We start from the raw sequence: 25,270 nt of genomic DNA on the forward strand, positions 1-25,270 counted from the left end.
CTTTAACTAGCAAAACCATTTTTAAAGCGGAGCAATGGTGCAAAACTCATTCTGACAATTAGGATAACAATTATAATTTCAATCTGATTATCAAAACTGAGTATTCTTCAAAAGACAGGGCAGAGAATATAGAAAGCACAGTCCAAAAGATAAATACTTTGATGTGTATCCCTAATAACTGCCAATGTCCATATTTTTCTTTATAGAAAATAAAATATATAAGGTCCTAAGCATTTAAAGGCAACTGATGTGAAGGTATCCAAAAAAGGCAAAACTTACAAATAAAACACAGAAGGGGAATTAAAGGCTGTGCAAGATGACAGGATGGTACACTACTTTTTCCTCCACCGGGAATGTATATAAATCTTCTCTCTTATTTCTCCATATCTATTTATTGAGGACCAGATGAGGAATGGACCAATACACAGTAATATAAAGTGTGAAGACTAAAGAGAGGCAACTAAGCCCAGTTAGGAAGAGCTAGCTGTGTGTGGTCCACAGCTTCCGAACGGCCCTCAATACCCTGATTCTGGCACTCAAACACCACAACACGAAGGCTTTCAAGAGACAGGAATGCTGCAAATGGGGCCACCTGGCAAAGTGACCTTAAGTTCCTTGCACTGCCTTTTTTTGACCTTTTCTTCAAAGTTCTGCCTACAATCCCTCGAGACATTCCCACCCCCATGAAACAACACACTGCCATCTAGACTGTCCAAAACCTGCTGTCTGTACATTCCCCCAGCCCTCCCTGAAATGCTCCCTTGTCCAAGCTACTCATATCCTTGGCTTATTCCAGTGAGGAGTGGGAAGAAAAGCCAGGTGATTAAGGGTGATTGCACTATAGGATTCAAAAACAGTCCTCAGTCCCAGTAAAGGATGTGACTAAAGCATGTTTTCCCATCACAAAAGGGATCAAGTAAGACTGCATGAAGAATACAAATGCACAAACATGAATTTTAAAACAAGTTAAAGTGTATGTCATAAAATGGTGGGTGAGCAGGCCCTTTCCTATAGCAGTCCTCATTTCCAGAACTGTTCTGATTAAAGCAGGTCTGAGGAGCCCAACCTCACATGCAAGAGCCTACCTCTGAAAGACAGCACGGTCTCCAAAGCACCCTTCTCTCACACCCAGGACTCTACATACACGCAGAACATGAAAACCACTGGTGGAGCACACTCCCGCTAGAGGTAGAGATCCCGGAAGAGCCTGGACTAACATCCTTGAGTTACAGAAGAGAATGGGGCCCAAAGAGTGTTACTTGTTCTAGAACATGCAGCTCAACTCAGACCTTCCGGCTGCCCAACCAATGAGATCTCTACAAAATGGCACTGAAGGAAAATCTTTGCAACTTATATCAACAAGGCACAAAACTATTCCTATGTAAATACTTGGTTAGTCTATTTTTCAAAGTAATTTAAACAACCGCTGGGCAATCACACTGAGTTTTTTACTTACTACTACTACTAAGCCTTATTTATGGAGGATAGTGAAGTAAACCAGAGCCTATCAAAAGATCACAAACCTCGATTTTCCAGTCCCAACAATTTTAGAATTTTACTATTTTGAAAAGTTAGAAATAAAAAATTAAGATTGCAAAAATCCTTAAAAGTCTTCTTTACAAGGGTGCCAAGACAATTAAATAGGAACACTGGTTTTTTCTTTTTCCAACAAATGTTACTGAAAGTGCATACCCCCAAACAAAAGAAAACAGTTGGACCCCTAGTTCACCCCACATACAAACGTTAGCTCAAAAAGTAATCTAAATCTAAATGTAAGAGCTAAAACTATGAAATAGTAGATGAAAAGATGTTCAAGAATCATTAGGCAAATGCAAATCAAAACCACAGCGATACACCAGTTCACACCCACCAGAATGGCTAGAAACCAAGATAGTAACTGGTATTGGTAAGTATGCAAATAAACTGGAAACCTCACAACACACTACTGGTGATGGGATTATAAAGTGGTGTTAAACGTGTAAAAAGGTAAAACATAGAGTTACCATATGGCCCAGCCCTTCCACTATTAGGTACATGGCCAAGAGAAATTAAAACAGGTCCACACAAAAACCTGTACAACAATGTTCAAAGCAGTGTTATTCATCATGTGATGTGGGAAATAAAGGCAGAAGGAAATGTAGATAAAATTAAATGTCCTTATAACCCGCAGCCCATTGACAAATATTTGAGACACGCAGAGCATAACTCTTCCAGGAAGCTCCCAACTGTCTTAATGTTAATGCCTTGCTAGAGGGAAAAACAACCTTGGTTTGACAATACCAAGGCCTCAGGTTTCCCCAGTCTTCTTTCAGCATATGAAAATCCTTTTGAAACTTCCCTGATCTTTACTTCCCCCTACCCCAAAGTATGTCATCAGTTGCTCCTCACAATCCCAGGGCAGTAGCTCTTTCTGCCCATGGGTCCTGTCCCCGTGCTTTAATAAAACCACCATTTTGCACCAAAGATGTCTCAAGAATTCTTTCTTGGACATTGGCTCTGGACCCCACTAAACAAAAACTACGTCATTTGGAGCCCAACATGGGGCTTCAAGTCTTTTCATCTGGACTCTGAGCTTCCATGCACACTTGTGAGTACTTTGCTCTCCCTTTATTCTCATTCCAGGGGTTCTTCAAGGAGTACAGTCTTATTGGAACACTTTCATGTCGTCTGCTCAGGCTCCAATCCTCTAGCCCGTGGCTACTCTACAGGGACGAGAAAGACTGCCTTTTGGCTGGAAGTTAGTACAATGGCTGGAATGGTAACAAGACCCATAAACTTGATGCTCTCTCTTTATTCCCGTCCTAATACAAAGTTGTCCGTCTTGGGCACGGGACACCCACCTAAGTGACTAGCACGGCTACCGATCTTAACACTCCCATGTGAGGCTTCCTCCTCATTGGTTGATTGTGATCCCCTCCCACATCCCTGGTCTCGCTGCTTCTGGCCGAGAGACCTCCACTGGCAGCCGGCCAAAACCAGGAACCGATTGAATTAAAACCCAACCACCAACCGTTTTCCTAGGGAAGCTGGCTGTAAAGACTACATGTGTTGGAATGTCGCTTAAATCATGATGGATTTCTATCTTTACTGTTTTCTGTCAACGTCCTCTAACTACTTAAGTTACAAAATTGGGTACTCTTGTAAAACTTTTCTAGTATTTTCCATGGGTTAAAAATGGCAGGTTCTTTGTGGCCTTCATGGCGAGGCAAGCCTAGGCAGTGGGTCCTTCAGCAAGGCGAGCCAAGGCACGATGGGGCATGACAGGGCCTTCATAGCAAGGTAAACTGGGTCCATATGCTGGCACCCATCGTAGTCTAGAATGTGATGGGGATGTGGGAGGCAGGCCTCTCTCCTACAGGGCCTTTATGGCAGATGGTGATCATAGCGATTTTGTTCAAGGGACGCCTTGCGTTGCTTTGACATCAGGAAACTCTGACACATCCTGTGTGTGGGACCCCGAGAGTCGGGGGTAGGGGGGGTTTTGGTAATGGACCATCTCTCTTCAGTCCCCAAGGACTCTCCCTTGGGATGTCTTTTAACCCACTGGAAACCATTCCGACTGCAAAATTTAAGAAAGGTACTGCATGACCTCGGTAGCATCTATAAGTTAGATCTCTTGTGCAAGAAACAGCAAATAGACGGAGGTACCCTAAGTCCATCCAGGCCTTCAGGGCTCTAAATCAGGACCCAGACCTAAGGGCCTCTTGCAGAATGTGTTTGATCATAACCAGACCAGTAAACTCCCTCCTGATATACTGGATGATAATTATCTATATAGGCCTCCTCCGAATAAACCCAGGTTGCTGGAGAAAACACAGGCCATTCTTAGCAAAGGTGACCCTGACTTTCTCACTGTTCCTCCTAATAGACCCAGGCTACTCTAGCACTATGTGGGGGCTTCTTCCTCATTTGCCAGGTTAATGGATAAACCTGGAATCAACTCTCTCTGGTTAGTCTACCTTGGGATGGGGACTTTAAGCAATATTCCCAAGGAGCTGCCGAGACTCCCTTTGTTTCAGGGAAATTCCCCGTCTTCTCCGGCCTGACATGGACTGCCTATTTCCTTTTGTTGGTGGGAAAACATGGTATCTGCTCCTCTGTTGGGCTGATGAGCTCTAGAATTGGGAACCCCTTTCTCTGCCTTCTGGCAGCACCTCACCTCTTCAGCTTCCTCCTCCTCCTGTTTCTGCACCACCTTGAGTGTGGCCTGCATAACTGGCTTCTATACCATCCTCCGTGCCTCCTGCACTACTGGCTCCTCCTCCTGCCCTCGCTATCAAGGAGCGAAGAGCAGCCCCTGGACTTAACACCACCCACTTTTGAGATTTCCCCACCAGTGTCCCAGGTAAAAATTAACAAAGAGGAACAAACTGACTTTTAAAAAAGGATCCAGGTGGAATATAATTCAGTATTTAAACTAACTTAAGTTTGTTGGCTTAATGTAGACCTGTCTTTAAAGTTACAAGCATTAAAGGTGAAAGTTTTATTCTACCAAGATTTACTGAAGGTCAAATAAGCTTGTGTTACCTCTGTTGCAATCTTTAGCAAAAAGATGACTTAAAATGATGGTTAACTGTCTCAAGCTTTCATGGGTAATTGTTAAGATAGCTTTCAAAGTCTCTGGTAACCTGAAACTTTAAAGTTTTGCTTGGATAAGTGGGCCTGAATTCATCGGACATCCAGATCTTTTCCAAATAGGATAAAGTGCTAAAGCACTGATTATTGGATGTCAGTTTGTGCTTCTGACTTATTGCGGAGAAACTAGGATATTTGGGTCTGTCAGTAAACACGCTTTGTGCTTAACAGATTCATAAATTTGCCCTCTGAAGAGTTTTGGTGTAACAGTTCACAATTTGTTACTAGTTAGCTTTAGTTTTGGTGTAACAGTTCACAATTTGTTACTAGTTAGCTTTAGTTTTGGTGTAACAGTTCACAATTTGTTACTAGTTAGCTTTCACTGGAGACTAAGGTTCCTAAGAGTTAAAATTCTGCTAAATGTGGGGCGCCTGGGTGGCTCAGTCGTTAAGCGTCTGCCTTTGGCTCAGGTCGTGATCCCAGGGTCCTGGGATTGAGCCCCACATCCAGCTCCCTGCTCAGAAGCCTGCTTCTTCCTCTCCCACTCCCCCCTGCCTGTGTTCCCTCTCTCACTGGCTGTCTCTCTCTCTGTCAAATAAATAAATAAATAAATAAATAAATAAATAAATAAAATCTTAAAAAAAAATTCTGCTAAATGTAATTAAGGCTGATGGAAATAAGGGAAGCAACTCTGAATGAAATAGTTGTAGAAGGTTTGTTGCAGGGAAATCGTTAGAAAGGAATTTTACATGTCACGATGGACTATGATTAAAATGAGGGGATTTATTTCTTTAAAGATTTTATTTATTTATTTGAGAGAGAGAAAGTACGAGCCTTTGGAATCTCTTATTGTCACCTTGGTTAAATAAAAATAATTAAATTTTATAATGATCTGTAATCCTATTCGGGCATGTGCTATAACTTTCTGAGGTTTTTTTTTTTTTTTTTTTCAGATTTTATTTACTTGAGAGAGAGAACGAGTGGGGGGAGGGTCAGAGGCAGAGGGTGAAGCAGACTCCCTGCTGAGCAGGAGCCCTAATGCTGGGCTCATCCCAGGATGCTGGGATCATGATCTAAACTGAAGGCAGATGCTTAATCTACTGAGCCACCCTGGTGCCCCACTCTGAGTTTTTTTTTTTTTAACAAACTTCCCAAGATTTAAATTGGAAATTAAATCTCTTTGCCTCATTAGGCCTTTTTATTTGGTATGTTAAATTATTCTGGAAGCACTGTTAAACAAATAATAAGCCTTAGGTTACGTTTGGGGAAATGCTATAACCATTCTAGCTAGAGATGATATACAGTTTAGAGTATTAATATATTCTGGTATAAGACCATTACTTAATATTCTGACTGCTGAACTGTTATGTGTCACAGAAATAACCAGATTTCCTTGCCAGCTATGTTGTAACCTCACAGATCTTTAGCCACGTCCATTTTTTAGTCTTTTTTCATTTATAGTTATTGTTCTTATTTCCTTGCAAAACGTGTTTCATCTTCAAGGAGATTCATAAAAAGGGCTTTTGATAAATACAGGTTTTTTTTATATCTTTAAGATCATAAAACTGAAATGGTTAAGAATTTCCAGAACTAACTAATCTGAGGATGATTACAGTTTATGACTCCTGTTTAAAACTTTGCTGATTCTCTAATATTTGTACTTCTAGACTAAGGAAACTTTCTCTTAAGATATCTATGATATGGAAAAACAAGAAAATAGTCCTCTGAACAAATGGAAGCCTTTAACTTTTCTCTCTACCTGAACTCTATGAAATTCAAAAGGTCTCCGAAAGTATTCTCTCTTATTTGCTTACGTTCAGTATGAATGTGTTCTCCTTACGACAGGACAACATTGGAAATATTGGTTATTTTACCAAGACTTTGACTGAATTGTCGTATTTGAGAGACCTGCATCGACTGAGATATGGCCATATAGCTTTAAGGAATTAAGGCTGACTTTATGAACCATGGAGCCAATAGAGCCCCTTGGAACTGTTGGCCTGATACCTTGCTTAGAGAGTTCCCAGCAGCCTTGCCAGGTGAGTAAAAACTATCACTTCCTGGCAGATGCAGGAACCTCGGGATACTTTGGGGATCTCAAGAAGAGGAATTTGCCCAAATCTACAGGTACTGCAGGTATGTCTGGCAAGCACTTGGCTTGGCTTCTGGCCTAGAGAGGCTACTCGAAATTAAATCTAGTGATTCCTTATAAAAAGTCCAGCAAAGCAAATTGTAGAACATCCCTATGATCACTAACTATTCTTGCTGAGCTTATGTAAATCATTAGGCCAAGTTTGTTAAAATCGGACTTATTTTACAAACAAATTAGTCCCAATTTGGCTATCTCTGATTAAAAATGAAAATATTTCAATAACACATCTTTGTAGATACTAGATTTTAAGCACTGAGACTCAAGAAAACTGGATTACTCTTTTAACATCAGGGTTTCTCCAAATGAGGATTGCCCCCAACAACCAACAGGGTTAAGCCCCTTTGAGTTACTGTATGAAAAATCTTTTCTCATTGTAAACCTATCAATAGATGGAGACTATAATGCTTTGTTGAATTATTCACTTGAGGCTGGGTTAATTCATAAACCTCTAAATGAATATGCAAACCATGTCCTCCCTAAACCTGATCTGATAGTCACTAGCAACCCACCCCATATAAACCCTGCTTAGTTTATTTAAAGGACTGGAAGTCTAATACAGCAGGGGATTTAACTCCAAAAGAAGGGCCCCTACCGGGTCATATTATGTATTCCCACTGCAGTAAAATTAGAGGGGCACTCTTCGTGGACTCACATATCATCTAGAATAAAACCTGTATTGCCTTCACAGGAAACCAATGAGCAAACTCTAACATCCCTTTTTATTCCTGTGAACCTTGGAAGACCTTAAATTTCTTTTCAAACGACAATAAAGGACTGGAGGAAAATTTTAGTTAACTATCAAAGGTCCTTTTATTCAGAGTTCTCTTTCTCATTATAGTATTAACCTTCTTTTATTGTCTCTTCTGGTGTCTCCCTGCCTGGTGCCAAGACTCCTTCACCACCATAACTTCTAGCTGACAGGATGATCCTCTCTACTCAAGGAGGTTCAGATATGTTGTCTACCTTGGACTGGCTGCTTTTGCCTTTGGTAACTCCTATATAGAAATTCCCCAACTGACCAATGTTGACCCATAGGTAGGGACATCTCTACACTCCATTCAGCAGAAAGAAGTTACAGAAAATGAGACCTTCCACCCTCAGCAACCTTAAAGTAAATTTAAGGGTCAAAATTGTTTAGGGGGGAATGATGTGGGAAACAAAGGCAGAAGGAAATGTAGATAAAATTAAATGTCCTTATAACCCGCAGCCCATTGACAAATACTTGAGACAAGCAGAGCATAACACTCTTCCAGGAAGCTCCCAACTGCCTTAATGTTAATGCCTTGCTAGAGGGAAAACCCACCTTGGTTTGACAATACCAAGGCCTCAGGTTTCCCCAGTCTTCTTTCAGCATATGAAAATCCTTTTGAAACTTCCCTGATCTTTACTTCCCCCTACCCCAAAGTATGTCATCAGTTGCTCCTCACAATCCTAGGGCAGTAGCTTTCTCTGCCCACAGGTCCTGTCCCCGTGCTTTAATAAAACCACCATTTTGCACCAAAGACGTCTTAAGAATTCTTTCTTGGACATTGGCTCTGGACCCCACCAAACACACCAACATCCAAAAACTACGTCAGATGCAACCACATCAATGAAGAATGGAGAAGCAAAATGTGGTGTATCTGTACAATGGATTATTGGACAATAAAAATGAAGTACTAAAGCATGCTTTAACATGCACAAACCTTAGAAACATTATGTTAACAATATGCAGAAGACTACACATTATACGATTTCATTTATCTGAAATGCCCAGAACAGGCAATTCTAAAGAGACAGAAAGATTAGTGGTTGCCAGGGGCTGAAGGGAGGGATGAATGGGGGAGTGACTGCTAATGGATACAGAGTTTCTTTGGGGGATGATTAAAATGTTCTACAATTAGATTGTGAAGCTAGTTGTACAACTCTTGAGTATATGAAAAACCACTGAATGAGTGAATTGTATGTGAATTTTATCTCAAAACTATTATAAAAAAAGAAGAAAATGGGGTGGGGGGGCGTTATGTGTGCTTTCTAACCCCAATGAAAGTTTTTGTTTTTTTTAAAGATTTTTATTTATTTATTTGACAGAGAGAGACAGCCAGCGAGAGAGGGAACACAAGCAGGGGGAGTGGGAGAGGAAGAAGCAGGCTCCCAGGGGGGGAGCCTGATGTGGGGCTCGATCCCAGGAACCTGGGATCACGCCCTGAGCCAAAGGCAGACGCTTAACGACTGCGCCACCCAGGCGCTACCCCCCCCCCGTGAAAGTTTTGATTATACTTTCCAATCAGAAATTTTAGGTATGTATTGAACATCCTTGCTTGAGGGATTAAAATGGGGGCGGGTGGGAGATGACGACTTCCACTGCATTTTATAATTAAATTAAAATTACCAAAACCTGATAAATCTACTGTTAAGCCCCAATGGGGCTAGTGGGCATGCCCTACAAATAAGATTTAATTCCAACACTTGCAGTTTTGTTAAGTTAAGCTGCCCTTCCCCTTAGTCTTTAGTTTGTTTCAGACCCTCTTTTATACCTCTTTTCTTTCACTTTTTTTGAATGACTATTGTATTCTAAATACAAATTTATTTTCCTGTCTTTCCTTCAGGTAGTATTTTTACCTAATTCATCAAAGTTGTACCAAAGAAGCTGCTTTTTAAAGTATAATGGACTGAGTTGGCCTCCGTGATGATGAAAGGCAGTACCTTTGCTACCAGAACTATTAAAGACATCGTATTTTTATGGCACTTCCCCTACAACAGCTCACTAAATTAAAGGCTGCTCACTGTGGGCACAAGGTAATCACAACCAAAAACAACTGGGGTAGGGACAGTGAATATGCTCATTATGATACTGAGAAACTATTTCTAGGATGAAAGCACTGGCTTTCTAAATGATTGCCCCCAAAGCTCTAAACATACTTACTAAGTAGGTAAACTTAAACGATTCTGCACTATGTGTGTATCTATATTTCTTATCTGAATCCTGCTAATATATTAACAATTCAAAAAAAAATCTTTAAAAAGACTAGGGATAAATTCTGCTTCCCTCAATGAGGCATATTTTATAAATAACATTTTAAGTATCTGCAAAGCTGCCTTATTCTTAGAAGACCTAAAAGAAATAAGATTCATAGTAAGATGTTAAAATAACTTCCATTTCAATAGGAAAAAAGCTTTAAGGAGGTTCAATATGCATACAATTCAAAAATAAGGCCAAGCTAAATAAGTAAGAAGAAAATAAGAGAAAAATTAGGACAAGCTTGGTAGATCACAAGTTTAAAATGCAGAAATGCCCAACGCCCACAACAAAACCAGAAAAAAAAGTCAGATTAAGAAAGCTGCTTCACAGAAATGGATACTAACATAAATAAAAGGAAGGCAGAAACGCCAGTGTAAAAGAACCTACAGTTTTCGTTGGCATTGAAGCCTCTCAGAATGGCCTTCAGTTCCTGGAGCTTCTGATGAGCTCGTGCATGGACACTGTCAATCAGGAGCTTTTCTATTGATAAGTGATCAATCTGCATAAACAAGAACGACAGACTCGTATGTGCAATTTAAACATATTTACTTAAAAGCCCGAGAGTAGATTTTTGTGTTTCAAGATAGTTCCTTTTAGAATCACACCAGTAAAAAAAAGCTAGCTTAAAGTTAAAAAGAAATATACAGTATATGGTACTGGTAGCTTCAAGACCACAGCTAACATTTTGGCAAGTATATATCAAGACAGTATACGTATTGGTTAGCAGTGATTAAATGGCAGAACTTCAGAATAAAATGGTGATCTAACCTAAGTTAAAAAATTTGAAAGAACATCTTCAAAATTAGGTATATAACATTAGTTATTTAAAAAAATGCAAAAGCATAACATTTGTTTAAAACGAGTTTCATAAAGGGTTTTAGGAACAACTGGGTATTTTAAAGAATTTGTGTTAAAAGTTTAAGTATAATTATTAAGTTATATATATTCATTTAATCAAAACAATATTAAAATATATTGAGATCTTTTACCTTCATGGCCCTTTCTACTAATTTGGAATCAGAAGCTGGCAAAGGAGGATCATGAAAAATCTGTAATGGCTTAGAGACATCATTTTCATCGATTTTAATTGTAACTTTGTGAACAGATGCCGTCCCTGTTTTTCTCCCAAGAACCTGTTGACTAGAGAAAAAAAGAAATATATTTTTTTAAATATTTATTTATTTGAGAGAGAGAGAGAGAGAGAGAGCGAGAGTGCACACACAAGTGAGCACAGGCAGAAGAACAGAGGGAGAGGGAGAGTGAATCCCAAGCAGACTCTGCACTGATTGCAGAGCCCAACATGGGGCTCGACCTCATGACCCTGAGATCAAGACCTGAGCCGAAACCAAGAGTTGGACACTCAACTGACTGTGCCACCCAGGCACCCCAAGAAAAAAGGAAATATTAATAAAAATTTTTTTCCAACACAGCCTGTTAACTTTTGGAATAAAACAGAAACAATCTATTGTGTACCTTAGCCAGTGCCTAGAACATGACAGGCCCTCAATGTTTGTGGAGGGAATAAATTAATACTGGGAAGTCAGCTATTCTATAATCAACACAATATGTGATTTACGTCCTTTAGAAAAAAACACAATTTAAAAACAAAACACATGCACACAAACGAAAAAAATCCCAAAACAAAACAACCTGCGTTCTAAGACATGTCTATTAATCTCTGATTCTTCTACAGAAAATGGGAATCAAGCAAAGTTCCAAGGAATCCAGGACTGTAAACAGCCTGATATGGATTTTCCCCAAAACCCTCCCCAAAAAAGATTTTAAGAAGCACAATTCAAAATGTAAAACTGCAATAAGCAAGCATGTTTTAAAAATATACACAAGTATAATGGTCTTTCAAGCAATCTGGCATGAGTCCAGAGTAATCTAACTTTTAAAGAATAGCAAGTCTTACTACAAATAGAGGTCTACGTATTAAAAACATGCCACGTTCTAAGAAAGGGGTCAGTTATAGATGTGGTTTATATGACCCTAGGGACCTTACTATATAAAATCATGTTGCTAAAAGGTACACAGCTATTGGTATATAGTAAATCAGATGCATGAGAGAAAAAAAGAAAGAAAAAGAGTATTAACAGTCATAGCATGAACTCACCAGAATCAACTTCACTTACTTCCAAACTGAGAGGGAGAGGCACTTTCCAGCATGGTACCTTTCCACCTGCACAAGGTCTCCCCACCGCTCTCGGATTAACATTAGAGTTTGGGAATGTAGCACTTCTAACTGAAGCGATAAGCAGAAAGAATCTGATGGGTCTCGTTAAGCAAACTTAATAAATCACTACAACAGCCAATGAAGTACAAGCAAACTTCATTTAATGAAAGCTCTATTTCCCCAAAAGCTGGCTATGAAAGAATCTTCTGGAACTCTATTTCTCCAATGACACATACTAAAAAGTGTTGTAATTTGTGGCACAATTTTAGAAAGAAGTTTTATATTTAATTTTGAACCAACATAAACAAACTGTAAGGTCCAGGTTGCCTGCTAATTCATCACAGTTTAGAGAATATGAGTAGACCAAACAGCACTATTTTTTTCTTCCAGGTAGTACTATTTTAATTCATTTTTGTTTTTACCTGCAAAGTGAACAGTAAAATTTAAAATTTGGTTTATTACAGATGTATAATTATTCTTCACATTGACCTGTTCCCCAGCCCTGTTTCTACCCCCAAAGAGGAAGGGGGAAAGGAGTTTAGTCTGCTACAGTTCAGCATGGGGGGGGGGCAAATGGAAATGTGGGGGAGAGACACACAAATTCCTTACAAATATATGTCTCAAATTTCAAAAGGATACGTAGGCAGTTATACATGTCCTGAAGAGGTTTTTCATCAGCAAAGAGTCTAGACTGCACCAGCTGATGGATAAAGTTGATTTGCATACTATGAACCAAGGCTCGCCCATCTTCCATTGGCAGGAGAAAAGAAGGTGGTTAATCAGAAAAGTGTACAGATCATATTATAGTACCAACTAAGGAAGAGTACACTAACACTAAATTAAAAAAAAAAGGGAAAGAAAAAAGAGCTGAAGTTATCTTTTGAAACCAGAGAACATTATACTTGAGAAACACTAAAGCCTCTACGGATCAGTAGGTAGGTATGAGCATCCTAACATCTGCTTCAAATGACAGAATAAATTGCTAAACATTAATTATTCTGCAAGACTGTATCAATAACATAAAAACATCAAACATCTGAATTAATATTTATGATTTACCTCCTGTTTCCTTATCCTCAACTAGAATTTCTAGCTTGAGAAGACGCCATGGAACATCTGGATCATCTCCCATCACGGTCAAGGTGGCTTCAAATTCTCCCTCAACTCGAAACTTCACCCGGCCATTTGCTTTTAGAAGAAGAAAAAGATGACTACTTGCTAGAAAATAAGCAGCTTCCTGCTAACCTAGAACATTCAGTCTAACTTAAAAGAAATTTTAAATAGCTTGAAAGTTCTTTCATAAGTGCCCAAAGAATTTAGCAGTTCCTGCATAAGCAATAGCCAAAGGCAGTTAACACTTCTAACATCAACTAACAATTTTCTCTTGAGGCATATCTCTAGGGCTTCTTCTCTCCTCCGGTCCCAGGTGATCTCCCTGCTCCCAGCTTCACATACCAGCATTTTATCTCCAGGTACTAAAATTTTATCCCCAGGTACTGAAGAGAAATGATCGGGTTGACAAGTCACATACTTGAACACCACCTGAACTGCAGGCAAAACCTCAAAATAGTATATCTTCAAATGAAACCCCAAAAGCTGTTTTAAAAAAATTCTAACAAGTCAATTCTTTAAAAAAAATTAACAAATTTCAGGTACATACCAACTGTAAGATTTGCTAACTGAGGAGGAAGATCTGTGGTCACAAGCCGATGTCTAAGAATCTGATTGAGCTGGTGAAGTGTGGTTTGTTTCTCAATCTTGGTTATTGGGTCTGGAGGAATAATTTTATCCTACAAAAAAAATTAAGTGATTTTAAAATAATGTACAAAGAGACACAATTTTTACCTGCGCCTGTCTTAACGCAATATTTTTGTACTTTGCCCAAGAGAATCTCAACACTCATTTCTGCAGTCTACATCCAATAATAGTGACATGACCATTACTATCATGCTTTAGAATGCCAATGATTCCACCAGTCACCCAGCTAAGACAGTAATACAACACGATCTTCTTCATGCTCTATTTATAAGACCAAGTTCATGTCACTAGATGACTTCTACCACTTCTTAAAAGTATAAAATACAATAGCACCAAGTCAGTAAACAACTACCACAATAGTACTTAAAAAAAAAAAAACTTCCAAAAAGCAACTAGCATGTAGTATTTTCACATCTAAAATAGATTATAAGTTAATGTGCACATGTTTAACCTCATACACACACACACACACAAAGATTCATCCATTTTGATAGTTATTCACATTCTGGCCTCAATTTATTTTAAAAAAATCACAATTTAAGTTATAGAGAAAAAAGTGAATTACATGAAATAATAGTTTTAAAAATACAAAATAGTTGTTTTGTTGGGCTCCTTAATAACAGAGTAGACTTCATTACCAAATCCTTCAACTTTTAAGAAGGGGAATGGGGAGCAACGCACTTACCCTAATGCAGGTGGGCAGTCGTGGGTAAGACCCAGTAGTCAGTACATCAATGGCATATGGGATGGCAAAACTAGGCAGGCGTGCATGGACTAGGGCATCTCTAGCTAACGAGGCCAGGCGATCAGCAGTATCCACAAACAGAATGGCTTGCTGATCTAAAAAGCTTGAAATCATCTTTTAAAGCAAAGGGTAAAATGTATTAAGCTTCATTGATAACGAGCTGCTTTGCACTTCAAAAATCATTTATTCATTCCAAAGTAAACTTTGAGGGAATTAATACAGTTTCCACATTTTGAAACATTTAAGAAATTTTCCAGTAATGTGAATATTTAATATATTTGTATTTGACATTAAAAACAATAACTTTCTTTCACTTTAAGTAAAAGGTTTTCTAATTTGTTTCTCCATCCTTAACATTACACGTACATATCAGAAGTTAGGAAAAATAAATAGAATAAAATGCTTTTTACTCTCATAGACTTCTAGAGTTGGCTGGTAACAAAGTAGTCAAAAGCATGGACTCCTGGACCCAGACTGCCTTAGTCTTAATTTTAACTCTGCAACTTACTATCCGTATAAGCTTAGGCAAGTTATTTAGCCTCTCTGGGCCTCAGTTTTTTCAACCGTGAAATGGAGATAATGATTTCCAACCTCGTAAGGTTGTTCTGAGAATTAAGAGTTAATGCATATAGGGTTGCCTGGGTGGCTCAGTCAGTTAAAGCATCCAACTCTTGGTTTCCGCTCAGGTCATGATCTCCTGGAGATCATGTATCCAGTATTGGGCTCTGCGCTCAGCAGGGAATCTCCTTGAGATTCTCTCCCTCTGTTCCTCCCCCTACTTGAGTGCTCGCGCATGCGCGCTCTCTCTCAAATAAATAAATCTTTTTTTAAAGAGTTAATACATTTTAAAACCTTCAGAACACTGCGCAGAACACATAAAATACTCCATAAATGTTGCCTGTTGTATGAAATACAGGCCAACTTCATGACCCAAACAGAAATCCTTTCCATCAGTTCTCTACTGAATACATTTCATAAGGATACCTGAACTAGCTCATCACAGAGCTGAAAACTACTTCCTTGAAACTTTTACCTTGTATTCTGGAGCAGTAATGTCTCTCATGTCCTTCAAATGGGGAAGCCTACCCCATCTCCAAGTTAAACATCCCAAGTCACTTCATTTAGTCTATCTCCAAATTTCCGACTCACCACCCTTGTTCTGCTGCCTTGGAAATGCTCCAGTTTTTCAGTGGTCAACTTAAAACATGGTATCCAGAATCAATACCACATCACACCACAATTAATACCAGAACACAATGCCCTACATTTTCTCAGTATTACCATACTCATTTTTATTATCTGATCTTCACAACTCTAGGAAATAGACAACATCAGGTAATTACTATCACCTTAGAGATGAGAAAATTGAGACTTAGGTTAAGACATCTGCCCAAAGAAAGCCAACAATCAGAGAAACTGGAACCAAAAAATGTTTCTTCTCTTAGACTGCCCAGAAGCGCTACCTTGCATGACTACTAAAATGGATTTCTATCAATGCCACCAACATTAACTTATTAGCAGCAATGACAGTGCTAACACACAGCAAGCTGGGAGTCCACTACAAGGCCTTGAATTTTGCACATGAATCTCTATCAAGCAAGGTCCTTTTTTCATCCTGAAACTAAAGCAGGACTGTAATCTGTCTGATTCTAACACAGTAAAACCATTTGGATCCTACTTCTCTCAACTTTTTTTGAAGATTTATTTATTTATTTGAGACAGCGAGAGAGTGAGCACGAGCAGGAGGGACAGAAGGAAAGAGAGAGAGAATCTCAAGCACACCCTGCACCAAGCATGGAGCCTGATCCGGGCTCCATCCCACGACCCTGAGATCACTACCCGAGCCAAAACCAAGAGTCAGATGCTCAGTCGACTGTGTCCCTACTTCTCTCAACTTCTGAGCTGTGTTTTTTTTTAAAGATTTTATTTATTTATTTGACAGAGATAGAGACAGCCAGAGAGAGAGGGAACACAAGCAGGGGGAGTGGGAGAGGAAGAAACAGGCTTCCAGCGGAGGAGCCTGATGTGGGGCTCGAACCCAGAATGCCAGGATCACGCCCTGAGCCGAAGGCAGACGCTTAACGACTGAGCCACTCAGATGCCCCCTGAGCTGGTTTTTATTCAGATTTAGATCATACCAAGTCTCCAATCCAGGACACTGTAAAAGTGCTTATCAGACCAAAGCCAAGGCCAAAGAATACCACAGACCTCCCTCTGGGAAGACATGCATCAACCCTGGTGGGGTACTACAGTTCATCCAGCCCACATTGCTTCACCTTAAACGTGGGTAATTAATGAACATTCTTGACACTACTCTGACTCAATTCAAAATACACTAGCTTCAGTTATACTCCTCTGACTTAGAAATCTAATGAATAAACATACAATTTTAGTTTTGAGTAACTTTTTAGTAAAACTATACAGGTCCCTAACGATCATCACATTCTTTTTTTTTTTTTTAAGCACTCACGTGCCAGCTGTTAATATGGTTAATAATATTCTTTCAAATTTAACTGAGCACTTTATAGACGTTTCTCTAAGAAAAATACATAAATGGCCAAAAGCACACGAAAACATATTCAACATCACTGGTCTGCAGAGAAATGCAAATCAAAACCACAATGAGATATCACTTTCACACCTAACAGGATGGCTAGAATCAAAATGTCAGACAATAACAAGTATCGGCATGGAGAAAAACTGGAACCCTCAAACATTGATGGTGGCAACGTAAAATGGTACAGCCATTTTGGAAGACAGTCTGGCAGTTCCTCAAGTGATTAAACATAGTCACCATATGACCCAACCATTCCATTCCTAGGCATATACCCAAGAGAAATGAAAACATATGTCCATGCGGAAACTTGTACATGAATGTTTACAGCAACATTATTCATAACAGCCAACAACTAGAAGCAACCTAAATGTCCATAAACTGATAAACAAAATATAGATCCATACAATTCAACTATAAAAAGAAACAACGTACTACTACATGCTACAACATGATTGAACCTTGAAAACGTTATGCTAAGTGAAATAAGCCAGTTACAAAAGACCCCATATTACGATTCCATCTATATGAAATGTTCAGAAGGCAAATCTATTGACAGCAGATTAGTGCTTGCTTAGGGCTGGGGAGGGGGCACCTGGAGGCAATAGCAAAAGGCTACATGTTTTCTTTTTGAGGTGATGACAATGTTCTAAACTGACTGATGGTTGCACATACCTGAATATACTAAAAACCACTGAACTGTATACTTCAAATGGGTGGATTGTATGGTATATGAATTATATCTCAATAAAGCTGTTTTTTAAAAGGCTCCAGGAATATGAGAGATATTTTCTTTTTCTTTGATAAAACATGATCAAGACTGTTTTAACATTAGAGTTATAAACTGTGTATTTATACACTGTTACACACTTAATATGTCTGGTATGGCTAAAGATCATTATCTATTAAGAACCTCAAATGAGACTAGGTAAATAATCACTAGGTTGAGAACAGAAGAATCAAAACATGAATAATCCTCTAACTCTCCAGTTGATGGACCTTATGCCTGACATAAACACATCCGTATCTACATTCACAAAACAAAAATACCGAAACTTTATATAAAGTCAACATGAGACTTTATTCAGAATGTGACTTACTTGAACAGCCAATTCAAAAAACAAATAGAATGCTGAACTATGAATTAATGAAAGATGAATTATGATATGACTCAATATAAAAACCAAGAGTTTTGGATTTTCCTTGACATTATGTTACTGAAGCACAACTCAGTAGTATTAAACAGGTAACTGAAATACCCATGATATAATTAGGGATTTAACACCAGGTTTAAATAATTGAAACCTTGGATTTGATATATTTCAGTGACACCTAACTTTTCATTCCAAGTCTGAACATCTTTAAGAAAAGATTACCCCAAGTTAAGTAATTATTGAAAAGAAACCCTAGGCTTTTCAGAAATATTATACCATGTTTTCTCATTTCAGCCAAAACAGATTTACTACATTTGGTGTCCAAATTTCCAGAACAATGAATTATAAAACTTTCTGATAAGTTTGGTATAAGTCTGTTTATTAATATTTCTAATCAAAACTATCCTCCTGCGGCACCTGGGTGGCTCAGTCATTAAGTGTCTGCCTTCGGCTCAGGGCGTGATCCCAGGGTCCTGGGATCGAGCCCCACATCGGGCTCCCTGCTCTGCTGGGAGCCTGCTTCATCCTCTCCCAACCCCCCTGCTTATGTTCCCTCTCTCTCGCTGGCTGTCTCTCTGTCAAATGAATAAACACAATCTTAAAAAAAAACAAAACAACAACAAAAAAAACTACTCTTTGAATGATGCTTTACAGTGGACAAAAGACCTTCTGAATACAAACTTTAATTTCCCTATCATACCAACAGACAAGAGATGAATCAAAGAACATTTCCACCCATGAAAAAACAATATACAGGGTACAAAATATTCTCCCTCTAAATAAACCTGTGATCGAGGTTATATTTCAGAAAGAGGATAGGTTACTCCTATGGACAAAAGATACGGGGCTAGAATGTATCTTGGTAGAATTCTTCCAGTCTTGTCACTAGCTTAGTTGGTAGAGCTGGAACTGAGTATCGACTTTAATGAAAATTGGGTTTTATTTTTAACTTAAAAAAAATTATTCTAGAATTTACAATTCTCAACTTCTTCACAGCCGCTTTTCTCCTTTCACTTTAGCAACTTTCACATAGGCTCTGTGTCTAATGATGAGGAACCCAGTAGAACCAAGGACAGTGAATGCAGAGGCTACAATGGGGGAGAGGTCAGGAAATCACGTGTAGAAACACAACTGTGTCCTAGATTCCTTTCTGAAGTGGGATTTTATGGAAGAGGCAAACCCTGATAGACCTGCAAATATAAAAGTACTATAAAAATATTTTCAACTTAGCCTGTCAGGGTGCTAAAAAGAAATTTATTATGGTACCTCTATACTGACCAGGTGGCTGCTCATTTTAACTTATCCAGGAAGTCTAGTAAACTTTAAAAGAATTTGAAAAGGACTCAAATAAAATTTAAACAATGTAAAGCTGTTTTTCTGCCTTTGCTGATAAAAACTGATAAAAAAATTTTTTTAATGTTATTACATAATTGAATGGAAAAAAAAATATGAGCATCTTTGTCAAGCTTGGAGAATCTACCTACTTTCCAAATATAACTGACAGTGGCTGGAAGGTTACTTGGCCTTGTAGAGCTGACCTCAATTAAAGTGAATAAATGCTCTCATTATTTTAGGACTTTATTCACTTTATGATAATTACTCTACCCTTTTTAATATGAAAGGGCACTCTACTCTCTTCCCATTCTCCTCACTGGAAGTGACAGAAGTAAAACGGAAAGGAGTAATCATGTGTTTCGTTTGTTAACACGGTGCCATCCTACCAAAGTTATGAGCTATGAGCTTTTTTTGGGGGAGGGGAGGCAGATTTTAGCATCTTCACTACCTGTCACTCCTCTGAATTCAAAAGTGATTTAATAGGCAAAGACTATGAGCTTCTTGAGGGTAGGGGCTGTGCCTTACTTAAATCCCATCTGCCATACCTTATGCCCTGTGCTCACTAAAGGGTTTGGAGAATCAGCAGATAAATAAACAGATAAATGCCGTTATCAGCTCTGTGACCTTGAAGAAGTAATTTAGTTCCTAAGAACTTTATTCCCTCACCTGTAAAACAAGAAGAAAATACCAACTCTGCCATACTCAGAGGGTTTTCAAGAATCAATAGGCAAAATTCAAGGAAGTACTTTGCACACTCTAAGGAAGTGTACAAATGTAAAGCTGTGTCCCCCCCTATAGTTCAAGTCTCATATTTAATGTCTTCCAGAATAATGTCTCCAGATACAGCCTATTCTTTTTTCCTGCTCAGGTGATCAAATACTAAGTTTCTACAGAAATATATTACACATTTTTTTTAAAGATTTCATTTATTTATTTGAGAGAGAAAGACAGCGTGGGAAAGCACCAGTGGGGGGTAGGGTGGGGAGAGGGAGAAGTAGGCTCCCTGCTGAGCAGGGAGCCCGATGTGGGGCTTGATCCCAGGACCCCAGGACCATGACCTGAGCCAAAGGCAGATGGTGAAGCAACTGAGCCACCCAGGCGCCCCTATGCATTTTCATACAGAAACAGATTACTCACTTAAGTACTATCTCTCAAAACAAATCAACAGATATAAATTAAAGCTAAAATTAGAAGCTATGTCTATTATAAGTTAACATTCCAAAAAGTTATTTTATATAAAATACAATCAGAAGTTTAACTCACCGCACATTTTTCCACCTTGCCAGCATTATTAGCCCATTTCACTAAAGCTAATAGTCGAACAAAGAGTTGACGTGTCCGGCTAGCAAACTGCACTATTTCTATTTTCCTATAAAATAAAACAATTCTTAGTGAACCAACATATTTGAAAAGAGTATTTCACAATTTATTTCATCTGGGCTAAAATATGAATCAACCTTTGTTTATAACCATTACAATGAAATGAACCACCTAAGTTATTTACCTAAATATGAATTATTGTCGCATTTTGTATACTGCCTGCATTTTTTATTTTCTACTTCTGAGTAATAAATCCAAAAAAATGTTTTAGCAATGAATCACAATCACGTTTTAAAAATTAATTTTGTGTGACAATAAAAGTTGTTTACTAAACTATAGCCAGTTCACAGATACAAAAGTACAACATAAAAGTTAACTAGGTCACAGAGGAGAACAAATTAAGAGTCAGAATTTCATAATTGAGACTATGAGCTATGAATTAGCAACCTTTTTGGTACGAGAAAGGAACTGAAACAGATCTTTACCAAAGCTTGAAAGCGTCTCACTTCTACAAAAGCAAAGGCCCATTTCCCATCTTGCAAGTGCATGATTTAAACACCTGAATAATCAAAGAACTATGCAACTCTTTACCAAACTAATTTCAGTGACAAACTCAGGTTAAAGAAAGTAAGCGGAGCACTAAAAATAAAAGCTAAATTGTTTGTCCGTATCTACTTTTATGCCATATCCACTACGATGCTTTTTCTCTCAATACTCATCAGTATTTTTATCATCTCATAAAGCCTTAAAAGCTTTACATTGTCAGTTAGTGTGTTTGCTAGACCTCTCAATTTCCTGTCAGCCATAAAATGAAAATCACTTTCGCAGTTTACCTTAAGATACTGAAAAAAATATTCGACAGGCCAGGACTGATGACAGGACCCAGCAGGACATCAACATCCCTCCAAGTGGACTCTGACCTATATTAATCTCAGTACAGCTGTTCAATGGCCTACAGATCCAACCCACATCTCTGTATCTCACCAACAGCAACACCATGAGGCAATGCACCAAAATAAAAGCTTTTGTTGAAGTATAATCCTGAGGACTACAGAGTCTAACTCCTAGCCAGAGCATGTGTGCATAGCCCACAAAAAAACCTGAAAAGGCTTCCTTAAGATTCAGCCAGCAATAGGATTATTGGTAGTACACAGAGAAGAAGCAAAGGCACAGATACAATTAAGACTCTTTGCCACTGTCTGTGAAGGATCTTAAGAGAGAAAACAAGCAAAGCATCTGGAGCACAGCAGAAATAGGAAATGTACATTAAGACCTGGCACTATCTCAGTGCTGGGAGCCCCAGTACTGACACTCCAACTCAGCAATGACTTAGCACGTGAGCTCTCTGTTCTCCTAGAGCAAACATATCTGTATATTATTAACTTGGTTCCCCAAATGATCTCCTGTACTGGAAAGCAAACGCCCACCTTTGTAAACTATTGTAACATGACTTTTTTGATACCATGCAATCGCAAGTGATCAGCAGCATGAGTTAGTTTTTCAAGGTCCAGTTTCCCTTCTGACCCCAGACTGTACAGAAGAAATCCGGATTTACATTTCCTTCCTTTAAAACTGACCAGCCAAACCATTACAAAGGTATGCTTCAAGGGGTCTCTCCCATCTCTCCCTGTTCGATCTAACTCCATCAGAAAGATAGCTGGTGGTGGGGGTGGGGAGCAGAGTCACTAATAAACCTTCCCTAGTGACTTAATATTTAGGAGAAAAAAAAAAAGTAACCAAGGAGCAAAAGTAGTGCCAGAGATACAGTCAAGTAGCCTATACTGTTGCCACAATGTAAACCTCCATCACAGGATTACTTTGAAATTTATCTTGTTCCTTTGGCCTATGGAAACATTGATGTTTAGTTATGTCTTAAGCCCCAAACTCCAACTCAGTCAAAATTCTTTCAACTATGAAACAGCAACAGCAATATGCAAATGTCAATTCTCTAAAAATATCTAATAGCATCATTGTAGCTAATGGTAAATTAGCAGCCAACTTTCTTAAGTCAGTCTGTTCCTCAGCTTCTTCTATTAAGTTCTATACCTTCTACATCTTCCTATCCACCTTGGGGACTTGACAACAAAGGTTTCTAGAACACAAGGTCCAGAGCTGGTCTACACCAAGAATTGTCAAAAATGAGGAAATCACATTTCCCAGGCTTCCCTAAACAAATGGTGTAAAACATCACCCTAGGTTCTCTGGATCTAGGTTTCCAATCCACAGCCCTACCCCTCATACACACGCACGCGTGCACACACACACGCGCGCGCACACACACACACACACACACTCTCTCTCTCTTTCTCTTTCTCACATACACTCTCACAGATATACCAATATAGACACAGACTTAAGGTTTTTTTCATACTCACCTTTCCACATCAGATTTCCTTGGCAGTCTAAGAGGAAAAAAAAAAAAGAAATTGACTAAATATACACATAGCTTCACCAGAATATGATAATGGTCTGTATTTTGACTCTATTACATACCTTAGTGTTTCAGAGAAACTAGATAAATAGCCACTACAGGCTTATGTGGCTACCTACTCTCTTTTATGAGTTTCTAGCAATATGACTATAAGGGAAAAAACCAACAAAGGAACATCCCTCTCCATTCGAGATGGTCCAAGAGGTATTGCATGAACCTCAAACATTTAAAAAGCTCAAGTCTTATATTAAACACATTACTATATCACAGAGTCAGAGAAAATATTCTTTTTAAAACCAAAATAGACACGGATGCAGAATACCAGCTGCTAGCCTCCTTGTAGCCAATGGAACCTTGCTTCCAAACAATAATCTCTCAATGTTTTGTCAGGATGGGCAAAACTGGAAGCTAAGCACACAAAAGGACCAGTGTCAGCCAAGGGTTTTGTGGTAATTGTGATGTTGCATAGTGGTTAGATGTAAATGATTACTTTTAAGCTCCAGTAAGGTTTTGATTTCTTTTTTGCTAGTTCTCCAGTACAACAGCCAGCAACCAGTGTCACCATTTTCCCTGTTAAATTATACCATTTAACACTCTCACATCCATGGATACTTACAAAGGTCCTGATCTGCCTCCTGAATCACCATATTCTGGAAACCTCTATACCATGGCTCAATATTCAACAGCCTCAGTAACTCTAAAGCCTCCTCTACATCTAATCCCTTCTTGAAGAACACACACTGAGCCACTTAGATTCTCTTCTCCCACCCACAGGCCACAGGTGCAGAAAAAATAAAATCAGAGTTCAGGGTACGAGGAGGGGAAACTATCAAAATGAGCTCTGGCTTGTAGTTAACAATAATTCTGAGAGTAGACAGCGAGATAGAAGTTGAAGTTATGATCCGGGTGATAAAGGAAACTAGGTAGAACCTGGAAGGGCCAGCAGGATCAGATGAAGCAGAAATTAAGGTCTTGTAAGACCGCAAGGAAAAACAACCAGCGAGTTCCTCTACATGTGAAAGCTCCCAAGAACACTCCCTTTGAGAAGTCACAACCCTTGTCCTCAAGGGAGGGAGAGATGAGAACCATGGACGCTGGTGTGTGCATAACGGACAGAAACAAAAGAGGAGCGCCTTTGGGGGTAGAAAGAACAGGAAACATTGTTCCAGCTCTTCCCACCTGCCCCACAGACCCTAATAGGATCATCTCATGTCAGAAGCGGTATCATTTCGGGGACAAAGATTTGGCTTTGCTGTCTACATCCCCCTTTCCTCCCAATTCCTCCTCATCTATTTAAAATCCGTTATGGATAACAAATCCACCATTTGGGGCAAAAGCCCTAAAATGCAAATTTTTGGAAGTCGCAGACATTTATTTACACCAAAGTGTAATAACACAAGTTATTACATGACTGAGATCCTAGCATTTTCTAATTTTAATTAAAACAAGTTAAAAAAAAAAAGTAGAACCTAATTCCCTAAGAAGTCAAGGCAGAGTGTAAACTCTTAGATGAGAGCACGTATGTTGGTGAGGAGGTGGGGGTAGACAAGAAGGGAAAAAAAAAAACCCAAAAAAACCCCCAAAAATTGGTGGCCAAAAACAAACCACTGAAATTGTCAAGGTGGTCCTTTTTACTTTCAATAGTTCACAGACAAGCATCAAATAAGGCAGAAATAAAACTCTTATTTTTTTTTAAGATTTTATTTATTTTTATGACAGAGAGACAGCCAGCGAGAGAGGGAACACAGCAGGGGAGTGGGAGAGGAAGAAGCAGGCTCCCAGCAGAGGAGCCCGATGTGGGACTCGATCCCGCAACGCCGGGATCACGCCCTGAGCCGAAGGCAGACGCTTAACGACTGCGCCACCCAGGTGCCCCAGAAATAAAACTCTTATAAAGTAGACCTAGATCGCCAGTTTTACATCAATACATTGATTCTGACAGTTCCCAACTGAACAAGGAAAAATACATGATTTAGGAACTCCAAGGTAAGTTCCTAAACTAATTTTGGTTAGCACAAATCAAAAGAGAAAAGAGTTATTTTATATGCCCAAGTATCAAGAGCAGGAAT

The 25,270-nt window shown here is 38.9% G+C and overlaps 1 protein-coding gene across 2 annotated transcripts in view; it reads right to left on the reverse strand.

Moving 5' to 3' along the window:
- Positions 1–25,270, reverse strand: part of MED14 (mediator complex subunit 14) — a 73,650-nt gene that overhangs the window by 44,861 nt on the left and 3,519 nt on the right. For both annotated transcript variants that reach the window (XM_026513310.4, XM_026513311.4), the window contains exons 2-10: positions 23,146–23,172; positions 20,714–20,819; positions 14,348–14,521; positions 13,565–13,694; positions 12,964–13,092; positions 12,544–12,651; positions 11,864–11,996; positions 10,718–10,868; positions 10,116–10,227 (exon numbers count right to left, since the gene is read on the reverse strand). In XM_026513310.4, coding sequence (XP_026369095.2) covers positions 10,116–10,227; positions 10,718–10,868; positions 11,864–11,996; positions 12,544–12,651; positions 12,964–13,092; positions 13,565–13,694; positions 14,348–14,521; positions 20,714–20,819; positions 23,146–23,172 — 1,070 coding nt within the window. The remainder of the gene's footprint in view (positions 1–10,115; positions 10,228–10,717; positions 10,869–11,863; positions 11,997–12,543; positions 12,652–12,963; positions 13,093–13,564; positions 13,695–14,347; positions 14,522–20,713; positions 20,820–23,145; positions 23,173–25,270) is intronic.

Source organism: Ursus arctos, chromosome X, assembly GCF_023065955.2.
Source record: "Ursus arctos isolate Adak ecotype North America chromosome X, UrsArc2.0, whole genome shotgun sequence".
Classification (NCBI taxonomy): domain Eukaryota; kingdom Metazoa; phylum Chordata; class Mammalia; order Carnivora; family Ursidae; genus Ursus; species Ursus arctos.